Source organism: Cercospora beticola, chromosome 8 (assembly GCF_033473495.1).
Source record: "Cercospora beticola chromosome 8, complete sequence".
In the NCBI taxonomy this organism is placed as follows: Eukaryota; Fungi; Ascomycota; class Dothideomycetes; order Mycosphaerellales; family Mycosphaerellaceae; genus Cercospora; species Cercospora beticola.
The window spans coordinates 371,948-388,764 of NC_088942.1; the positions used below are offsets into that span (position 1 = coordinate 371,948).

Consider the following 16,817-nt stretch of genomic DNA (forward strand, 5'->3'; position numbering starts at 1 on the left):
TCCTTTTGATCGAAACTATCGCTTCGTGAATGTTTCTGGTCGCACAGTCTGCGCATGGTACGCTCCGTCACGAATTCAGAGTACGCGTCTTGCCGTGCAAGCTTTCGGGTGCACAACGTCGTCCGTTTCATGGACAGTTCAATATCAGTGGTTGTGGGAATGTTGGTTGGCAAACACGTTCTCATCGCATCAAGCCACCCAGATCCTTTTCCATGTCGTTGACTCGCTCACTCAGCGTCTGCTTCTTCTTCTCGAGTTCTCTAATCTCGGCTTCTTCCTTCTCCAAGTCCTCCTTCGTGATCAAAGGACCGGTAATCGTCCTGTCCTCGTCCTCGTATGGTATCAGGTCCTCGTCATCATCTGACACGGGTAGTCGATTCATGCGCGCGAGATCTTCAGTTTGTTGATTGACTTTCGCTTCATAGTGCTTGATGTTGGCAGTCAATTGTCGGTGCCGACTGCGTAATTGGGAGATCTTGTCTGCGGTTCCAGGGATATTGTAGACTGCCAATAATCTCTCTGCACCCTCAAGCAGGACTTCGACATCCATCTCGCCTTTGATTCGAGCAGCTGCGGACTCTTGGCGTGTACGATTGTACAGATCGCCGCCTAACACAGCAGCTACGGCCCTGCTTTTGGGCTGCCTTTGGCCATAGACAGTAGCTCGACGCTTGGGTGTCTTTGCAGTCGATGCCGGGGCCGGATTCGAGGTGTTGTTCGAGTCATTGTTGCCCGGTGCTCCTGGAAGAGGTGGCGGAGCCAGATGAAACAGCGCTCGCTCGTGTTGCTCTGTATCTCGAATCAAAGATGTAATGTCGTGCTGAGAAAGTAACGCATTGGTGAACATCTTGGGTCCAGGAAAGGGAAGTTCTGCTATCGAAGTGGCGCATAATGAAATTTGCTCCAAATGGGAGTTGAGAAGAGCCGCCATGGTGAGTAGGTCCTTGCTCAAGTTCTTCTACGCGTCCACAGAGTATTGTCCGGTGTCCTGGCCAAGCGACAGAGGTGAAGTTCGGAAGTTGAGTTGTGGAAGACGCGCCTCAAACGTGACGCAAAGTCGCAAACACGCACGGACCTCGCTGGAGCTTGCGTTGCGTTGCTGCTGCTGAGAGGAAGCCGATCGGCCATCACTGCATCAAACACACGACACTCGACCTCGCCGTCCACGCCGCCCACAACACCGCCACCAGACTTTGCAACGATGGCGGACAAGATGGAAGTCGATGCCGTCAACGGTGAGAAGCAGCAGGAGAGCACCGGCCCAGCGCCAGACCTCACGCCAGAGCGCAGTACGTCGCCATCGGCTGCCTTCCACCGCGATAGCACATGCTAACACATCACTTCCGATAGTCATTCAGAACAACCTCAAGTTCATCAACCAGGCCGTCGAGACCTTTGATTCACGATTCACACTACGAGCGCTCCGAAGCATATCGACCCTTCGCAAATCACCCAACTTCGCTGAGGCTATCGTGCTGGGCATCCGAACCGCATACCCCAAGCCATCGCGGCCGCGTCAAATATTGGAAGAGCTACTCCCCAAGAATGTGCAAGTTGCGCAAAATGGATCGTCCGGGAAAGAGAAGGAGGCGGCAGAACAGCACGTACATCAAGAGGTGTGGGCGTATCTAGGCGTCTTGGTGCAGGTGAGTCGTGGACGAGAAACGTGAGGAAGACCATGCTGACAGCCAAAGGTGTACCTGTATGACAACGGCGAGTTCCAAAAAGGCGCGGACTTCAGTGACAACTTCGTCGATAAGATTCGGGAGTGGAACCGCCGAAGTCTCGATCAGATCGGCGCAAAGGCATACCACTACTACTCGTTATTCTTCGAGGAGCTCAATCCAAAGCCTCCCTCAAAGCAAGCAAAGGTGATCGAGCTCCGACCGACCCTTCTGGCAGCTCTTCGATCAGCAGTCATCCGCAAGGATGAGGATACACAAGCCGCGGTGACTGTGCTCCTTCTACGGAACTATATTAGCACAGCGGACATCACTCAGGCGGACCTCCTGGTCGCTCAGACCCAATTCCCGCAATCGGCGTCGAACAACCAGGTCTGCCGATACCTCTACTACCTCGGCCGCATTCGAGCAATCCAACTCGCATACACGCAGGCTCATGAGAACCTCGAGTCGGCTACACGGAAGTCGCCTACCACCGGACCAGCTGTTGGATTCTATCAGCAGTCTATGAAACTCCTGATTGTTGTCGAACTGTTGATGGGTGACATTCCAGAGCGATCTCTCTTCCGCCAACCGACCCTCGAAGCCGCCCTCTACCCCTACCTCAAGCTGGTGCAGGCAGTTCGCGTTGGTGACCTGCAGGCTTTTCTGAAGTGTGTCAACCTGAACGAGGCGCAATTCCGCAAAGACGGCACCTACACTCTCATCCTCCGACTTCGCCAGAATGTCATCAAGACCGGCGTCCGCATGCTGTCCCTCTCCTACTCCCGGATTTCTCTCCGCGATATTTGCACGCGTCTCGGCGTCGAGAGTGAAGAGTCGGCTGAGTACATCACCGCAAAGGCGATCCGAGATGGTGTCATAGAAGCCAGTCTGGACCATCAGAATGGACACATGGTGACTGTCCCACAAAAGGACGCGTACAGCACAACGGAGCCAAGCGAGGCTTTCCATGCCAGAATCAGCGCTTTGTTGGGTATGAGAGATGAGTGCGTTATGGCTATGAGATACCCGATGAACAAGCATCGCCAGGAGATCGCCGAGGCTGCAAAGGCTCGGGATCGCGAGCGAGAGCTGGCTAAGGAGATCACGGAGGGCGACATGGATGAGGAAGAAACCGATGGTGGCTTTGATGGCATGTGAGAGACGCCCTTGAGATGACTAGTCGTCGTCGTCAAAGCCAAAGTGGACTGCATTCAGCCAGCGGCTTGTGTATAATATGCATCATCGATAGAGCTGCGAGCACGAACGACTTTCTACGACTGGCTGAGCAATACCGCGGCCTGTCAGAGCCTCTTTCTATTGCTGCCATTCTCTACCCTTGAGTAGCGTCGTTGAAGAGAGAATTGACATTCCATTTTCGATCGCAAATGTCTGAAGGGGAATAGGTATACCTCGCTTTCCGAACTTTCCTCCATTGCCGTGCTCATAGGATTCGTAGAGATCATCCGGCTTTGAACGACCACTTTACCATCTGTCATCGTCTCTGCCACCATCTCCGTATTCCCCATCATACCGTCCCTCAGCTCTTCCTTGATCATAAGCATCGTCAATACGATCTCCATAACCCTCCACCTCGCCTACTTTATCTCCCATCCAACCCGCTACACGCTCCGGAGCATCTTCCACATCATCAACCGCATTATCCCACTTCCTCTCAACCCGCTCAGGCACATCTTCCACATCATCCACAGCATCATCCCACCTTCTTTCCACTCTATCCGGAAACTCCTCCATCTCACCCACTTTCTCTCCCGTCCAACCTGCAACATTCTCCGGCGCGTTTTCGACATCTCGACCAAATTCGTTGAATTTGTTTTCGGCGGAGTATTTATCTTCTTCCCAGTCTTCTTTGACTTTCTCGCCTTCGTGCATGAGAAGAGCTCCGCCGGCAATACCTGCGGCTGCGGCTGCTGCCATGCCTAGCCAGCCGTGGCCGGATTTCTTCTTGTGCTCTTCTTCTTCGTGGTGTGAAGAGCCACCTTGGGGACCCATTGGGTAGCCGCTGCCGCCTTGGTGTTGTTGGTATTGGGGGCCTGGACGCTCGTAGCCGCCGGGGCCTGATGGGCCGCCGTGGGGTCCGCCACTGGGAGAGATGTTAGTCTTCTCTCATTGTGTCTGATTGCAAATGCGTGTTTACCCATAGCCTCCATCATACGCTGGTCCTGGTCCTGCATTATGTCCTCCGCTTCTACGAGGAAATTCGAAAGTTCGCTCGCCGTTCTCTGGGTTGACGAAGATGTAGCGGCCGTCTCTGGCATCCCACTCTGCTCTCCATGGGTAAGGCACATCTTGTGGTGGAGGAGGTCTGTTGTCGCCGTATCCGCCACCATAGTTGCCGCCTCCACCACTGTGGTTGCCACCTCCGCCGCCATAGCCTCCTCCATATCCGCCTTGTTGTTCGTAGCCTCCTTGGCCTCCGTAGTACTGATTTGCAGCCATTGTTGCAGCTGGCGAAGCTAACAAGTCTCTCGAGGTAAGCAGAGCTGTTCAACGATAGAGCTTGGTTGAAGAGAGAGGTCGGATGTTCTTGAGAGAGAAGCAGAGCGACGTGACGTGAAGTAATAAAGTGAGCGGACCAACAAACAATGCATACGTAACCTTCGACCCTTCTTGTCCAATTCGTGCAAGAGCGAGCTGCCCCGCCAGCACGTGCATGAATAGCAACGGCGCGTGTGGCCACATTACATTACGCGGTAAGCTGCGGCGAGAGCGCGGTATGTGCATGCACAAGCTCGCGAAATTCCCCTGCATAGATTCGAAGTCCAGAGCTGGCTGGCTAAGCCTCCTTGGTCTTTTCCACAAATCGCTCAAGCCATTTGTCGGCGCTTCTCAATACGAAGTCCGTCAAGATTTGTGTTTTCGCACAGCCACCACGGCAGTCGTCAGTTGGCTGTCTGAGCAGAGGCGGTGCAGCGACGGCAACACGCGGATTGGACAAGCAAGGTGGGATGAGGCATTTCTGAAGATTGACAGCAGGGATAGGAATCGGGTTCTGCAGGGATCGGAAATGGTCAAGCCTTTTGTCTGTTTGCTTGGCAAGAGCTTGGTCTCCTTCATCAGCATCGCAGCGGCCGGGTCAACTCCGTCCTCCGACTTCACATCGCCTCTTATATTCCTCTAGTCGGTGTGCTGTACTTTCGCCATTCCAAAGTTCCCCAACACCTTCGCCTGTCAGGGTCGGCAGACCCACTTGTTCCACTACGAGACTTGCCGCAACGGCTCCATACTTCCCAGCCTCCACATAGCTACCAGTCTCTTGATACCCTATCGCAAATGCTCCGAGGAAAGCATTTCCGGCGCCAGTAGTATTTATAACACTCTTCGAGTCCGCACTGTAATATGCTGGGAGCCATGTTGGCGAGATCGTTCTGCAGAGCATCAGTATCCAGATCAGCAAAAATAAGTGTGATGCTCACCTAGACGTGATTAGACAGCCATGTTCGGCACATCTGATCACCGCACAGCCATTGCCGGGACCGATTCCTGCTTGTACGAAGCGCGCCGCGTGCGTCTCTACTCGACAACGATCGAATTCTGTATCTGATACGCCGCCGAAGAAGCTGGCCAACTCCATGTGGTTCGGAGAGAATACATCGATCATTGCAGCAGCCATCAAATGTTCTTCAAGACTTCTCGGACTGCATGATTTTGCTTGTGGTTCCCAGATGAGGAGAGGTCTTTCCAGATCGTGCTGTGACCGACGTGCATTCAAGATCTTGCTTACCGATTCCGAGAGTGTGGCTGGAACTTCGAAGAAGTGGAAGCATCGAGCACAAAGGATGACAGACTTTGTCAAGTCATCCGGACTCGTGTTCAGCGGCAGAGTCAGCCGCTCATAGTAGCGCTCTACAACGATCAGCTTGAACATGTGCCTCGACATCATCATCAAGGCACAGAATGTGCATTCGACTTACCACTCTCAGATGCCCCATAATGGACAACGCCTCTCGCGGTTGGTACGTCTTCACGTGCCAGAAGTATGAGATCCACTTTCCAGCTTTGAAACAAATGGATCATATTGACTGGAAACCCCGCTCCTTTCAATAGTACCAAGCAGATGTTCGCTGGATCCTTTGGCGAAAATAGTCGGGCTCCCAAAGTTGCTGCAGTAGTCAGTGTGCGCACAAATTTTCCAACTTGGCCTGTATACCAAATGTGACTGAGCCTCCGACAACATCCTCACGGACTGTCTTGCCCCCTTTCCTTATTTCGTCGAGCCATACTCCGCCAAGAGCAACAAAGCGTGGACCTTCTACCTGCTGCTCCAGAGAGTTCGAAGAAGCGACAGGCATTGATGCTTCTGAGCTTTGCTGTGCGTGTGGTCCAATACTTGATCGCACTGATCTGCACACCAGTGTTAGCTCAACTGCGCTGTTGGCTCGGAGCTTGCAGAATCATCATGTGCTGCGTGGGAAGGGCCGTGGAGGGCGAGGTGCAAGTGCATGCGCATGCACACGCTCTCTCGCAAGAAGCAGTATTCACTGCAGCGGCTGCATTGCGATATCAGGTCAGTGTGCGATTGGGAAAAGTGAGTTGGAGATTCCGGCCCTTTTTCCATGCCGTCTGCCTCTCAAGCTGACCTTGAAGCAGAAATTATCCCTTGGCGAGAGGATTCAGGACTACACCGCGTGTCATGAAGCACTGGCTATTTTCGAGATCCTCGAGCCAGTATTGCTCTACCTTCCGATACGGTCCTTGTTACTCGCTCAGGGTGTTAGCAAGTCTTGGCGCGGTGTTATCGAAAGGTCTCAGTCAATTCAGAAAGCTCTCTTTTTCTTCCCGGTGCCTGAAGGACCTCTCTGCTATATGGATTGGGAATTCGACGACAAGAGGTACTATTATCCCTTCTGGAATCTTACCCGGAATCCGGAACGGAATCGGCCAATCTGCGGTGAATACGGAACCGAAACGTACGTGCAATACCGAGCACACTGGGGACAAACGCGGCAAGATGTGGGCAGATATCGCGTGTTCGTGAATCCCCTACTTGCTGAGCTTTTTCCGATTCTCAGCCCGAGAGGCACTTGGAACTCGTTGAGTGATCCGCCCTCAGGCATGATGAATCCAAACGCTTCGTGGAGGAGGATGTACCTGACCCAGCCGCCTGTCGCACAGTTGTTTATCAAGAGCAATAGGTCAGATCGTCTCTGGGAGTACACGAGTCTGGACACCTTCAGCCAGAGCATTTTCTGCGGCCTCCGCGGACGGGAACTCTGGGGTCGACTCGGCCACGAGAGTAGGAGGATGTGGATCCATGGTGTAATGGACTGGCAAGAGTACAAAGGGGCGGACGACCTGAAGCGAGTAGTCCGCAAAGCAGGTGAGCAGGGTCGGCTCTGTTCCTAGCCTGAAAGAGGTGTCCTTGGTGATATATATTCGACTTGCTGCCAAAAGTCCGTCTGGCTCCTAGTTCTCAGGGGCGGAACCTTGGAGAGTGTCGCTGCGAAATCTCCACGCGTTCGCGAGCGAAGAAGTATAGGAAATGTAATGTTTCTTTGGAGCGAGCTGTCGTGAAAGACGACGCCTGACTCTGAGCAGAGTCGTCTGTCGCTGACTCCACATTGATATCCTTGCGGTTCGTAGAACTCCAAGGCTAGCACATCGTGTCGTTGCAAAGACAATGAGAAGTGGCTCATCTTCCGTCCAAGGTGTTGATACTCGTGCTTCCGGACGTAGAGTTCGAGAACCAGCTTCTAATCTAGTTATGGCAGGGAGACTTTCTGATGTACCAAGATGTCATTCGGCCAACGGCTGCTGCAGGTGCCCGTATGGTTGCGGCGAGTATCGAAACAGAAAATACGAAGTAAAGAGAAAGGTTTCGACATACCGGTCAAGATCTCTCTTGCTCACCGTCACCGACGCTTCAGCTGATTATCTCTGCATTCCGCGATTGTTTGGGGCCAACGGTATTTGGGAAGCGAAGACGAAGATGATTGAAAGCGGCGTGGAAGGAGAGATCCCACGGCCCACATTTACTGATGAGTCAGCAGCTCCTGCACCCGATCTTTCGATTCGAGTCCTCCAAGCTGCAATCCTCTGCGGCAGTCGCAAAACTACCGACATATAAATCTAGGCCTTCTGCCAAATGCATACATACATATACTGAACACATACGCAGTGATCAACTTGTGCGTGCAACGCGACCTAAATGCGTACAGTGGAGCGATCACGGAATGACGAAGGCCAAGTCGGGCGCCGAGGTTGCGAAAGTCGAGAAGATGGACGGGGATGCGATTGCGTGACGGCATAGGGCTCGCACTGGGCTTCCGTAAAGACAGAAATGAGGGCAAAGAGGGAACGTGGTATGCTAGTGTCGGGTGTTACTGGAAGTCCCTCAAGTGCCACCTTGAACACAAAGGACACGATTTTGGGAACAGGGAAATGAAGCGGCATGGTAGTAGGTAGGCTGAGCCTCGCGAGAATTGCTCATGTTCATTCTGATCGTAATAGGGCGAGTCGCCATCCAACCATGTTAACGCCTTCTCCTCTCGCAGCTACTACTGCTTAAGCCCGCCAAATGTGGTGAGCATAGCATCCTTCAAACGCCTTCCCATGCCCATGTTCTCCTTGTTCGGATGATCCTGAAAACTGACGGCCTTGACCGAGTTTGCCGTTGCCGGCCTAGGCTGCTTGCCTCTAATACTTGCGGCCGGCTTTGCCATGTCGTGTTTCTCGTGGTTGTTCTGCTGGATGTCGCCGTTGTGCGGAAAAGCGAAATCTCGTGCTATGGGAGTTGCAGCCTCCGACGAACTGTAGCCAGAGTCCTTGCGCTTGACGGGTCCTATCGAACCCGGCCTTGCATTGGTCTCACCTGCTGCAACTCCCTCGCACCCCTACGAGATCCCGTGCTGCTGTTTGAGCTCTTCTAATCTCTGCTGGCGCTCGGCGAGATCTTGTTGGCTCTTGGCCACTGCGATGGTGGTCAGTTTGTTGTCCAATGCACGTATTTGTCCGCAGCATGCATACTCTTTTCTGGCTGGTGATAGAGGACGACCAGATAGCGGTTCTGGAAGTTGAAGCCGTTCAGTTTGTCGCAGGCCGACTTGGCATCTAGTACATCTTCGTAGACGACGAATGCAGTGCCCTTGGTGTTGGAGGCGATGCCTTGGCGGATTTGACTAGAGGAGGAATGTAAGCACGTGAACTCTTCGCCGGGCCATCGCGCGGCCTCGAGACAGCAGCGGGAGTCGCGCAAGACGTACCGGATAGGCCCAAATTTGCCGAAGAGGTCAAATAGCTCCTCGGTGGAGACGTTGTAGCTCAGGTTCTTCACGAAGAGTGCACTGCTCGTTATCAGTCGGCCGCTTTGGGATGTAGATTTCGGGCATGGGCGCCGTCGCAGGCGATGCGGCAGGACTTACCGGTTGACTTCCGGCGCGAGTTTGTTCTTGTTCATAGCTTGGCTGAATGAGGCGGAGAGGTCGTGGGTGTCGGATGCGACGAGTGGTGTGGGCGTGGGCAGTGTGCAGATGGATCGTCCTCGGAGGAGTGGTATGGCTTTGACCTGTCACGGGCCAGGCAGACACGGGACGTCCCGTCAGGCCCCAAGGCGGCAGGAGCTCAGGTCGCGCGGATTGGAGGTGGAATGGAGAGCGAGGCCAGGACCTTCGAGAGACAACCGACCGCTACTACTGTAGACTCCTGTTCACTGTTCCTGACACTGTGCAGCCACGTACCGCTATTGTGCTGGCTGCACCCTGCACGCACGAGTCTGGTTCGCATTGTTGATCACATCTCCACACAACCACCGACCAAGCGACTCACTGCCGCTCCTTCCCCACCTCGACCGTTGCGCGCGACTCACCGTCTCTCCTCCACGCACCACCTCCACCACCACTGCCGCGAACGACTGCAGACGAGGAAGAGCTGGAATTGCGGAGAAACACCGCTGTGCGCTGTGCAGTCGTGTGAAGCGCGACCATCGCAGCGTATGGCCGAGTAAGCACTGCACTCTCCTCCGAGCACGCCGATTCCCGCGGCGACAACAGCCCACCTCCTCCACGATGTCGCGAACATACAACCCTCTCTTCAAACGAGCATTCGACGACGGGCAAGGCCGTCGCAGCCCCGACCGTCCTCGCTTCAGTCCTCTGTCCTCGCCCAGGAAGTCGCCCGTCAAGCTCACGGCATTGGAGCCCAGCTACAACTACCCAGCGCTGAACAACCATGTCGATTACCATGTGCGCCCGGAGGCGCAGTACACGGCTACACCGCAGCAGAGGCAGCGCAGTGATAGCTATAGGAGTGGTCACCACAGGACACCCTCGACCATAGACACACTCGCCGAGGCGGCATTGGCGCTTAGCCCGGCGCATAACACCACCACGCAAGCAAGTCCGGCATGGAATGGCTTCAGATACCCTCCCTTGCCACGACCTCGTAACAGCACGAACGAGCCACCCCACAAGCGAGCACGTTCCGAGGTGTTTCCCTCTCCGCTGGTCGGACAGTACGCCTCGAGGCCAGCCACGAGCTACGAGCAAGGCAACACCCGATCGCGAGAGGCACCGCAATATTCGCCAGGAGCAGATACATATGAAAGCCGGGTGGAAGAAGCTGCGCTTCTATTGAACTTCCGTACAGGTGGCTGGCCCACCCACAATGCCCGCCCTGCACCACAGCCAACAACAGCAGCGCACACTACGACTGGATTTAGACCTCATGCGAATAGCTTTCCGCAGGACCCTCAGCATAGTCGTCCCGTCGATCTCGCCGCACAGGCTCCCTTACTACCGCCCTTCAATCCTCAGAATGGCAATGTGCCTCGACCGACGCTTCCTTTTCCCCAGCAGACCATTGAGGATCCTGCAGCAGCCTCTGCATATGCCCGACCGCCTGTCCAACTCGATAATACATTTCAGCATACCCAGCGGCAACCTCAGACCGATGTCGGAATGCCCGACGCGCCCCCTCGCCCTCGCTCACCTCGAGCACATGATTCCTCACGCGCTGTGAGCACCGACGTCACAATGAGCGAAACATCGGAGAACACAGCGAAAGCGAAGCGAACTGTTGCTAAGAATAAATCGCGGTCTGCAACCTCACGAAAGAGCATGAATGAGAAAGCAGCGTCAAAGAGGGCGGCGTCGCGAAAGAAGACCCCGGACGCATCTAAAGCGGCGAAAGCTGCGGCGCAACTTCCGGGAGCAGATTGGGAAGTGAAGTCAGACAGGAACCGCAGGAAGAGCTTCAATGGTGCCGAGCAAGCGCAGTCTAGCGACCCGCAATTGCAGCGCGGTCAGTCCGTTCCACCTGAGGTTCCCATGTTGGTTCGCCAAATACCGGTCACCAAAGAACCAAGTAGATCGAAAAGATCCAAAGAAGTCACGTCCGAAACAGTCTGTGCCGGCTGTGAGATTGCCAGAGAGACCAGCAAAGCCAATCCAGAGTTGGACGAGTGGGTGTGCTGCAACGGGTGCAAGAAGTGGTATCACTTGGATTGCGCTGGGTTCTCCAAGGCCTCGGAAGTACGTGATGTCGACAAATTCTTCTGCAAGCCTTGTGAGCCCGTGCATGGTAAGACTACTTACGTACGCAAGAGCACGCGCGCGCATGCCTCTGTCGACTACGCCGAGCTCCAGCGAGGCGTGTTGAAGACCAGCGAGGAGAGTATGGAGCATCACTACGTGCAACCTATCAAAGATGGCACATTCCAATTCGATCCTGAGAACTTCCCACGTATGCGACCAGAGCTCGTGACGCGAGAATTCTTCGAGAAGAGCAATACGTTCACCGAACCAATTTGCATACCAGCAGAGTGGAATCCTCGGCCGTGGTTGCGGAAGCGGCAGCAACGGAAAGGTAGCGATGATACCGCGGTAGCTGATGCGGACAACACTGAAGAAATGGCGACTGACGACTACGAATATGATGCTGTTCCTGACGACGGGCAAGACAAGCTGGATATGGTCATGCCGGAGGATCTGACAGTGCGACAAGTCTGCAATCTGGCAGGCCCGGACACCCCACTAGATGTCATTGATGTGAAAACGCAGAACTCAGGCGCGAAGTGGACGCTCAGCCGCTGGGCAGACTACTACGAAGAGACAGGCGACGACAAACCCATTCGCAACGTTATCTCTCTGGAAGTATCTCAGACTAAGCTCGGCCGTCTGCTCCGTCGACCGAAGGTCGTACGCGACATCGATCTGCAGGACGAAGTCTGGCCGCAAGAAGAAAAGGACAAAGGCAAGTGGCCTAAAGTCCAATTCTATTGCCTCATGTCTGCGGCGGACAGCTACACAGACTTTCACATCGACTTTGGTGGCAGCAGTGTCTACTATCACATCTTGAAGGGCAAGAAGACATTCTTTTTCATCCCTCCGAAACCGAAGCACCTAAAAGCCTATGAAGAGTGGAACGACAGCCCTCAACAGAATTATACATTCTTACCCAGCATCACGGGCGAGTGCTACAGAGTCGACCTCAACGAAGGTGACACCATGCTCATTCCCTCCGGCTGGATCCATGCAGTCTGGACACCCGCCACAAGTCTTGTCATCGGCGGAAACTTCCTGACCAGAATGTCGTTCAAGAATCAATTCCGAGTCGTGGAAATCGAGAAAGCCAACGAAACGCCCATGAAATTCCGATATCCATTCTTCCAAAAGATCATGTGGTACACTGCTATCAAATACATGAGGGACGATCCAATGCCAGACACTGTCGCTCAAGCTTTCCATCAAGGATACAGATACGACAGGCAGACGCCTGTCTGGGCTGACTACGATGGAGATCTTGCTGCGATCGACGGTCGTCCAGGAGCCAAAAATGCCCGCTACTACAGCCAGGCTGAAATCGAAGGTCTGCCAGAGCTGGTGACCTTCATTTTCCACACCGTGATGCTGGTGATGGGTCGCGTCGAAGGCATTTCGCAAGACCGCATGAAGCGCGTCAACGCGTCGATCCCAAAAGGGCATGGCGAGCCGCTCGAGGTTGCCAAGAAATTTGCCCTGTGGGTCGCGTGGAAGCGCGGAAACGAGGATCCTCCCGCATGGGCACATCCTGATGCTGTCCTTCCAAACAGCAAAGAAGAAGGGCCTCCGAAGAAGTTGTCGGCGCGTGCGCTGAAAGAAATGGAGCGTAAAGAAGCCATCGTTGCGTGGAGAGTGGCGCCGGACCGTCAAAGTGCAAGGGTCAAAAACGCCACGGCTGCCGCTAGCATTTCGACTGCACCCGGCGCTAGCGTGGCAACGGCAACTCCTGATCGCGCGACAAGTTTTGCTCCATCACCATCATCGACTCAACACCCGAAAGGCACCGAGCCGCATCAAACAATGGCCGTCCAGGCGCCACAGATGGCGGCGCCGATGGCATTGATGATGAATGGGATACCAGGCCAGTATCTCAGCACGCCGAAAACTTCTGTTCTGGGGCCCAAGCGCGTGGCATGCGACACATGCCGGAAGCGCAGAATCAGATGCAAGCATAAGGACCTGGTTCTGCAGGCGACTCCAGAAAATCTAAACGGCTTTCACAACCACATCAATGGTTTCACTGGTCAGGACACCAACCAAGAAAGTGTCGCAGTAACGCCACCCAAGACTAATCATCACTTTGCAGCAGATGCCCTCAATGGATCACTCACGAACGGAGCCAATGGCTTGGGGCCACTTCCTGGGACGAATGCATATCTCAACAACAGTATCCCGATGACTATCAATGGAATTTCCATCTTCGGTGATGCTGGCAAGCGCGGCAGGACGAAGGCTTGTTTCGAGTGCAGAAAGTCAAAGGTAATTTCCAATGCCATTCTATAATCTATACAAGCTGATCAGTTGTCTAGCGACGCTGCGTGCACGATGAAAATGGCAACGTCGATCCCGTCAAGGCGGCAGAAACTCCAGTGCCTCGAGGATCTGTGGCCAGCAAGAAGCACTCCGTTGATGGCGACGGCACTCCAGCACAGATCAAGAAGAAGCCAAAAGCGAGCAGTCCGAGCAACCCGATTCCGCTTGCGCCCGCCATCTCCCAGCAGACTAACGCAAGCCATTCATCGCCGCAGCCCGATTTTCACCAGTCTATCGAGAACGGATCAGCTTACCCTTCACATTCGTATCATTCCACACCAATGAATTCCGGATCACCATCGCAGCACTCGCATGCATCGCACGAACACCACCACACTAGCCAAACGCCTCTGGATCCTCATCTCTACGCCTATCCCGAGCCCGAAGCCAATGACCACGACCAGTTTGCAGCCAACGCTTTTCCGTACTCGCAAGCCGAGCGACCGCCACTGTATCAATTGCCTTCATTGGAGCAGATTGCCAACGAAGTTCTTGATATGAATGGAGACTACTGCCCCACAGAGAATGTGCACGTTTACAAGCCCGAGGATATCGGTGCCTCCTCGTCGTCGAAGCAAGATGAGGCCGCCGATTCCGCCATCTCGATACCAGGAAGCGAAGCATCGGATGTCAAGCCAGTGCCGAACGAAGAAACCGAGTCAACCACTGTTCAGCCAACTATCGAGTCGATCGCAACGACGAACGATCGACTGACGACACCAGTACCAGCCGCATCACCCGCCTTGCAGAAGACTGCTGTCAGCGATCTGCCTCTCTACCGCCCACCGGCTCCAATGTCAGCATCTCCCGGGCAGACCCGTCGCCCGCTTGCCAATGGACTTGCATCCTCGCCGGCGAAGCGAAAGCGGGACTCCATGTCTGAAGCAGCCAACCAGATGAGTCCCAAGCGAGCGAGAATTGGCGCCACCCTCGAAGAAAGCCAGCAACAGTCCGTCATGGACGATGATGCTGAGCTCGCGAGGGTCTTGCAAGCCGAGAACAATGGCCTGCGGCGACGCACCAGCATCGTGAGCAGGTGATTGTGCGTGCATACTTGTGTGTTTTGAAATCGTTTTTGTTCGCGAGAATAAGCGATAGAAGGTTGATCCCCACTCTGGTACTCTTTGCTTCCTTGTAAAATACGGTCTTTTTTCTCTCTCCGAGAGGGTAATGGGTTCTGGTGATGAAAATGTGTGATAGAGAATGGTGGTGATGGTGGTAGTGGAGGAGGGCGTGCGTCTGTCTCTGCGAGCTGGTTAATCGCTTAGCTCGCTGTGAGACGCTGAAGGGAGGAAGGGAAGATGAAACGAAGGCCTCAATTGTGGGCATCGGATGTACAGTACGTTTAACACAACAAACAGTCGTATATGAATGGTATGAGAAACCATGATGTGAAAGCAAGTATTCACTGCGTTTGACTATTATTTTGTGATGTGGGAACCAAGATTTCGCAGGACAATGGGGTGACGTTGAGATGTTGCTTTCTTTATGCTTGGATACTTTTTGCGTGGTGCGTTACTGGCTCAATCGAGATTGCTTGTTCGGACGTCTCGTCACCATCAGCCTCCGACTTCCTTCTGATGCAAAAGCATTCGCTGAGCGACCCTGAGCTGATAAGTGAAGTTCTCCTACGTGAAAGAAACGTGGAAGTGAGATTTCTGAGTTGACGTGCTTCTTGCATTCGTCTGTTTAGAAGGTCTATGAATCTCGGAGCCCGAACAATTTCCCAGCAACTGGCATCCATTCGTCATTCCACCTTCGCTTGGTCTCCTGCATAGCGCCTTCTTTTAGTCTTTTAAGCTCTGATCCATCTCCTCCGAATAACCTTTCCAGAGTCTCCGCAAGTTCTTCAGAGCTCTTGAACCCCGTACCATTCTTGCCTTCTTTCACGAGCTCTGGCCACGCCTCGAAATCGCTCCAGCCAGCAACAGGTAGCCCCGCACCGAACATGTCTACGACTTTCATCGGGAGATCTACGCCACTGGATGAGGTGTGTAGAGAGAGTCCGAGGTCTGCAGATCCGAGCAACGATGCATAGTCTTCAGCTGCGAGCCAGGCAGATGTGACAGCAACGTGCTCCAATTTCTTTTGGCGTGTCAATTTCACGACTTGGTTTAGATAGTGATCTCGTTGTGGACCTTTGCCTGTGATGACGGCGATGATGTTGGGTAGAGAGTCGTCGAGGTCTTTTGCGTTGGAGTACCGCACGAGAGCATCAAGTAGAACAGAGAAGTCCTCATCTGGTGTCCAGGATGTGGAAGAGACTAGCAAACGACAGTTCCCACCTAGAATATCTTCGACATTTCCTGTCGTTGCTGGCAGAGCTTTGAGTAGCTCAATTCTCTGCTCCTGGTCAAGTGGTTGATAAATTTCTGCGGGTCTGTCGTGCAGTGTCAAAGCATTCTGAATCCCCCATTTCTCCTTCAGCACTCGGGCCATAGCATTTGTAACGCAGAAATGGCTATGAACTCCGTATCTCGAAAAGAAGCCTTCATACCATTCCGAGATTCTGACAAGAGAATGTGTTGGTCCTAATCGCAATGCGAGTATCGAGTAGCCGAAATTATGCCAATCAATCACCAGTCGTGTATTGCGTAGGAAAGTGACGAGTCTTGCGACAGCCAATGTTGGGATTGAAGGCGGATTTTGAATGAGCATCCACTTCGCAGCGCGCGTCCTGTATGCAAGCGCATAGTAGAGACTCCATACCTGCCAGAGCACTTTGAAGGGCGCAGACAAGAGGAACAGAATGCGATTGTCGAATTGTAATGCTCGCGGCCAAGCTGCAATCGGGACGATCTTGATCAGCCTGCTTTGCAAGATATCAGGATGCATCTCTGAGCCCGTGTAGCCGATGAGGTCTACTGTGCCGCCATGAGATGCAATGCTCAGTGCATGATATTGCATGCGAGGACTGCGGCCTATGTCGCCAAGGACCACGATTTGCACGCTGGCATCAATTTTTAGCCTGTCGGCGGGATCTTTGTGCTTGGCGAAGAAGGCATATCCGGATTTGGTGGCATTCTCCTTGTGTTCTTCGGTGAAGTCTTCTTCATTTACGTAGCCTGGGTCGAAGTTGGAGTAGGCTATGGGGAGAGTGAAAAGTAGGAGGCCGCTGAGGGCGGATGATAGAATAGCTCCATAAACGAAGACTTGCCAGAGCACTTCTGACCAGGTCATTGTCGATGGGGATGCTGCTGTAGGCGAGATAACCCGCCCTTTCAGGCTGTATGGCGCACTCTCGCCAATTCCAGTGCTCGTGGATCGTGATGGACCTTTATCTTTCTTCACGCTGTAGTATACCGTAGTTACGAGGGTCGGGCACTAAATTATGCAGGGATTT

At 53.7% G+C, this 16,817-nt stretch overlaps 8 protein-coding genes across 8 annotated transcripts; 3 read left to right on the forward strand and 5 right to left on the reverse strand.

The window, feature by feature from the left end:
* Nucleotides 1-181: 181 nt before the first annotated feature.
* On the reverse strand, nt 182-931 carry RHO25_011529 (uncharacterized protein; the record flags this gene model as incomplete). The annotated part of the gene is made up of 1 exon (XM_023602946.2): nt 182-931. One exon carries the CDS (start codon nt 929-931, stop codon nt 182-184), a length of 750 nt encoding a protein of 249 aa, XP_023454175.1.
* A 270-nt stretch (nt 932-1,201) lies between these two features.
* On the forward strand, nt 1,202-2,825 carry RHO25_011530 (uncharacterized protein; the record flags this gene model as incomplete). Its single annotated transcript, XM_023602947.2, has 3 exons — nt 1,202-1,289; nt 1,351-1,646; nt 1,695-2,825. 3 exons carry the CDS (start codon nt 1,202-1,204, stop codon nt 2,823-2,825), a joined length of 1,515 nt encoding a protein of 504 aa, XP_023454174.1.
* Nucleotides 2,826-3,149: 324 nt separating this feature from the next.
* RHO25_011531 (uncharacterized protein) lies at nt 3,150-4,124 on the reverse strand (the record flags this gene model as incomplete). The annotated part of the gene is made up of 2 exons (XM_023602948.2): nt 3,150-3,768; nt 3,823-4,124. The coding sequence occupies 2 exons, from the start codon at nt 4,122-4,124 to the stop codon at nt 3,150-3,152; spliced, it is 921 nt and encodes a 306-aa protein (XP_023454181.1).
* A 637-nt stretch (nt 4,125-4,761) lies between these two features.
* On the reverse strand, nt 4,762-5,977 carry RHO25_011532 (uncharacterized protein; the record flags this gene model as incomplete). The annotated part of the gene is made up of 4 exons (XM_023602949.1): nt 4,762-5,053; nt 5,102-5,531; nt 5,600-5,788; nt 5,836-5,977. 4 exons carry the CDS (start codon nt 5,975-5,977, stop codon nt 4,762-4,764), a joined length of 1,053 nt encoding a protein of 350 aa, XP_023454180.1.
* Nucleotides 5,978-6,084: 107 nt separating this feature from the next.
* Nucleotides 6,085-7,031, forward strand: RHO25_011533 (uncharacterized protein; the record flags this gene model as incomplete). Its single annotated transcript, XM_023602950.1, has 2 exons — nt 6,085-6,213; nt 6,276-7,031. 2 exons carry the CDS (start codon nt 6,085-6,087, stop codon nt 7,029-7,031), a joined length of 885 nt encoding a protein of 294 aa, XP_023454179.1.
* Nucleotides 7,032-8,182: 1,151 nt separating this feature from the next.
* Nucleotides 8,183-9,081, reverse strand: RHO25_011534 (uncharacterized protein; the record flags this gene model as incomplete). Its single annotated transcript, XM_065603425.1, has 5 exons — nt 8,183-8,435; nt 8,523-8,595; nt 8,652-8,803; nt 8,888-8,968; nt 9,047-9,081. The coding sequence occupies 5 exons, from the start codon at nt 9,079-9,081 to the stop codon at nt 8,183-8,185; spliced, it is 594 nt and encodes a 197-aa protein (XP_065459497.1).
* Nucleotides 9,082-9,688: 607 nt separating this feature from the next.
* Nucleotides 9,689-14,514, forward strand: RHO25_011535 (uncharacterized protein; the record flags this gene model as incomplete). The annotated part of the gene is made up of 3 exons (XM_023602953.2): nt 9,689-13,184; nt 13,251-13,420; nt 13,471-14,514. 3 exons carry the CDS (start codon nt 9,689-9,691, stop codon nt 14,512-14,514), a joined length of 4,710 nt encoding a protein of 1,569 aa, XP_023454173.1.
* A 658-nt stretch (nt 14,515-15,172) lies between these two features.
* On the reverse strand, nt 15,173-16,654 carry RHO25_011536 (uncharacterized protein; the record flags this gene model as incomplete). Its single annotated transcript, XM_023602954.2, has 1 exon — nt 15,173-16,654. One exon carries the CDS (start codon nt 16,652-16,654, stop codon nt 15,173-15,175), a length of 1,482 nt encoding a protein of 493 aa, XP_023454171.1.
* Between the last annotated feature and the right edge of the window lie 163 nt (nt 16,655-16,817).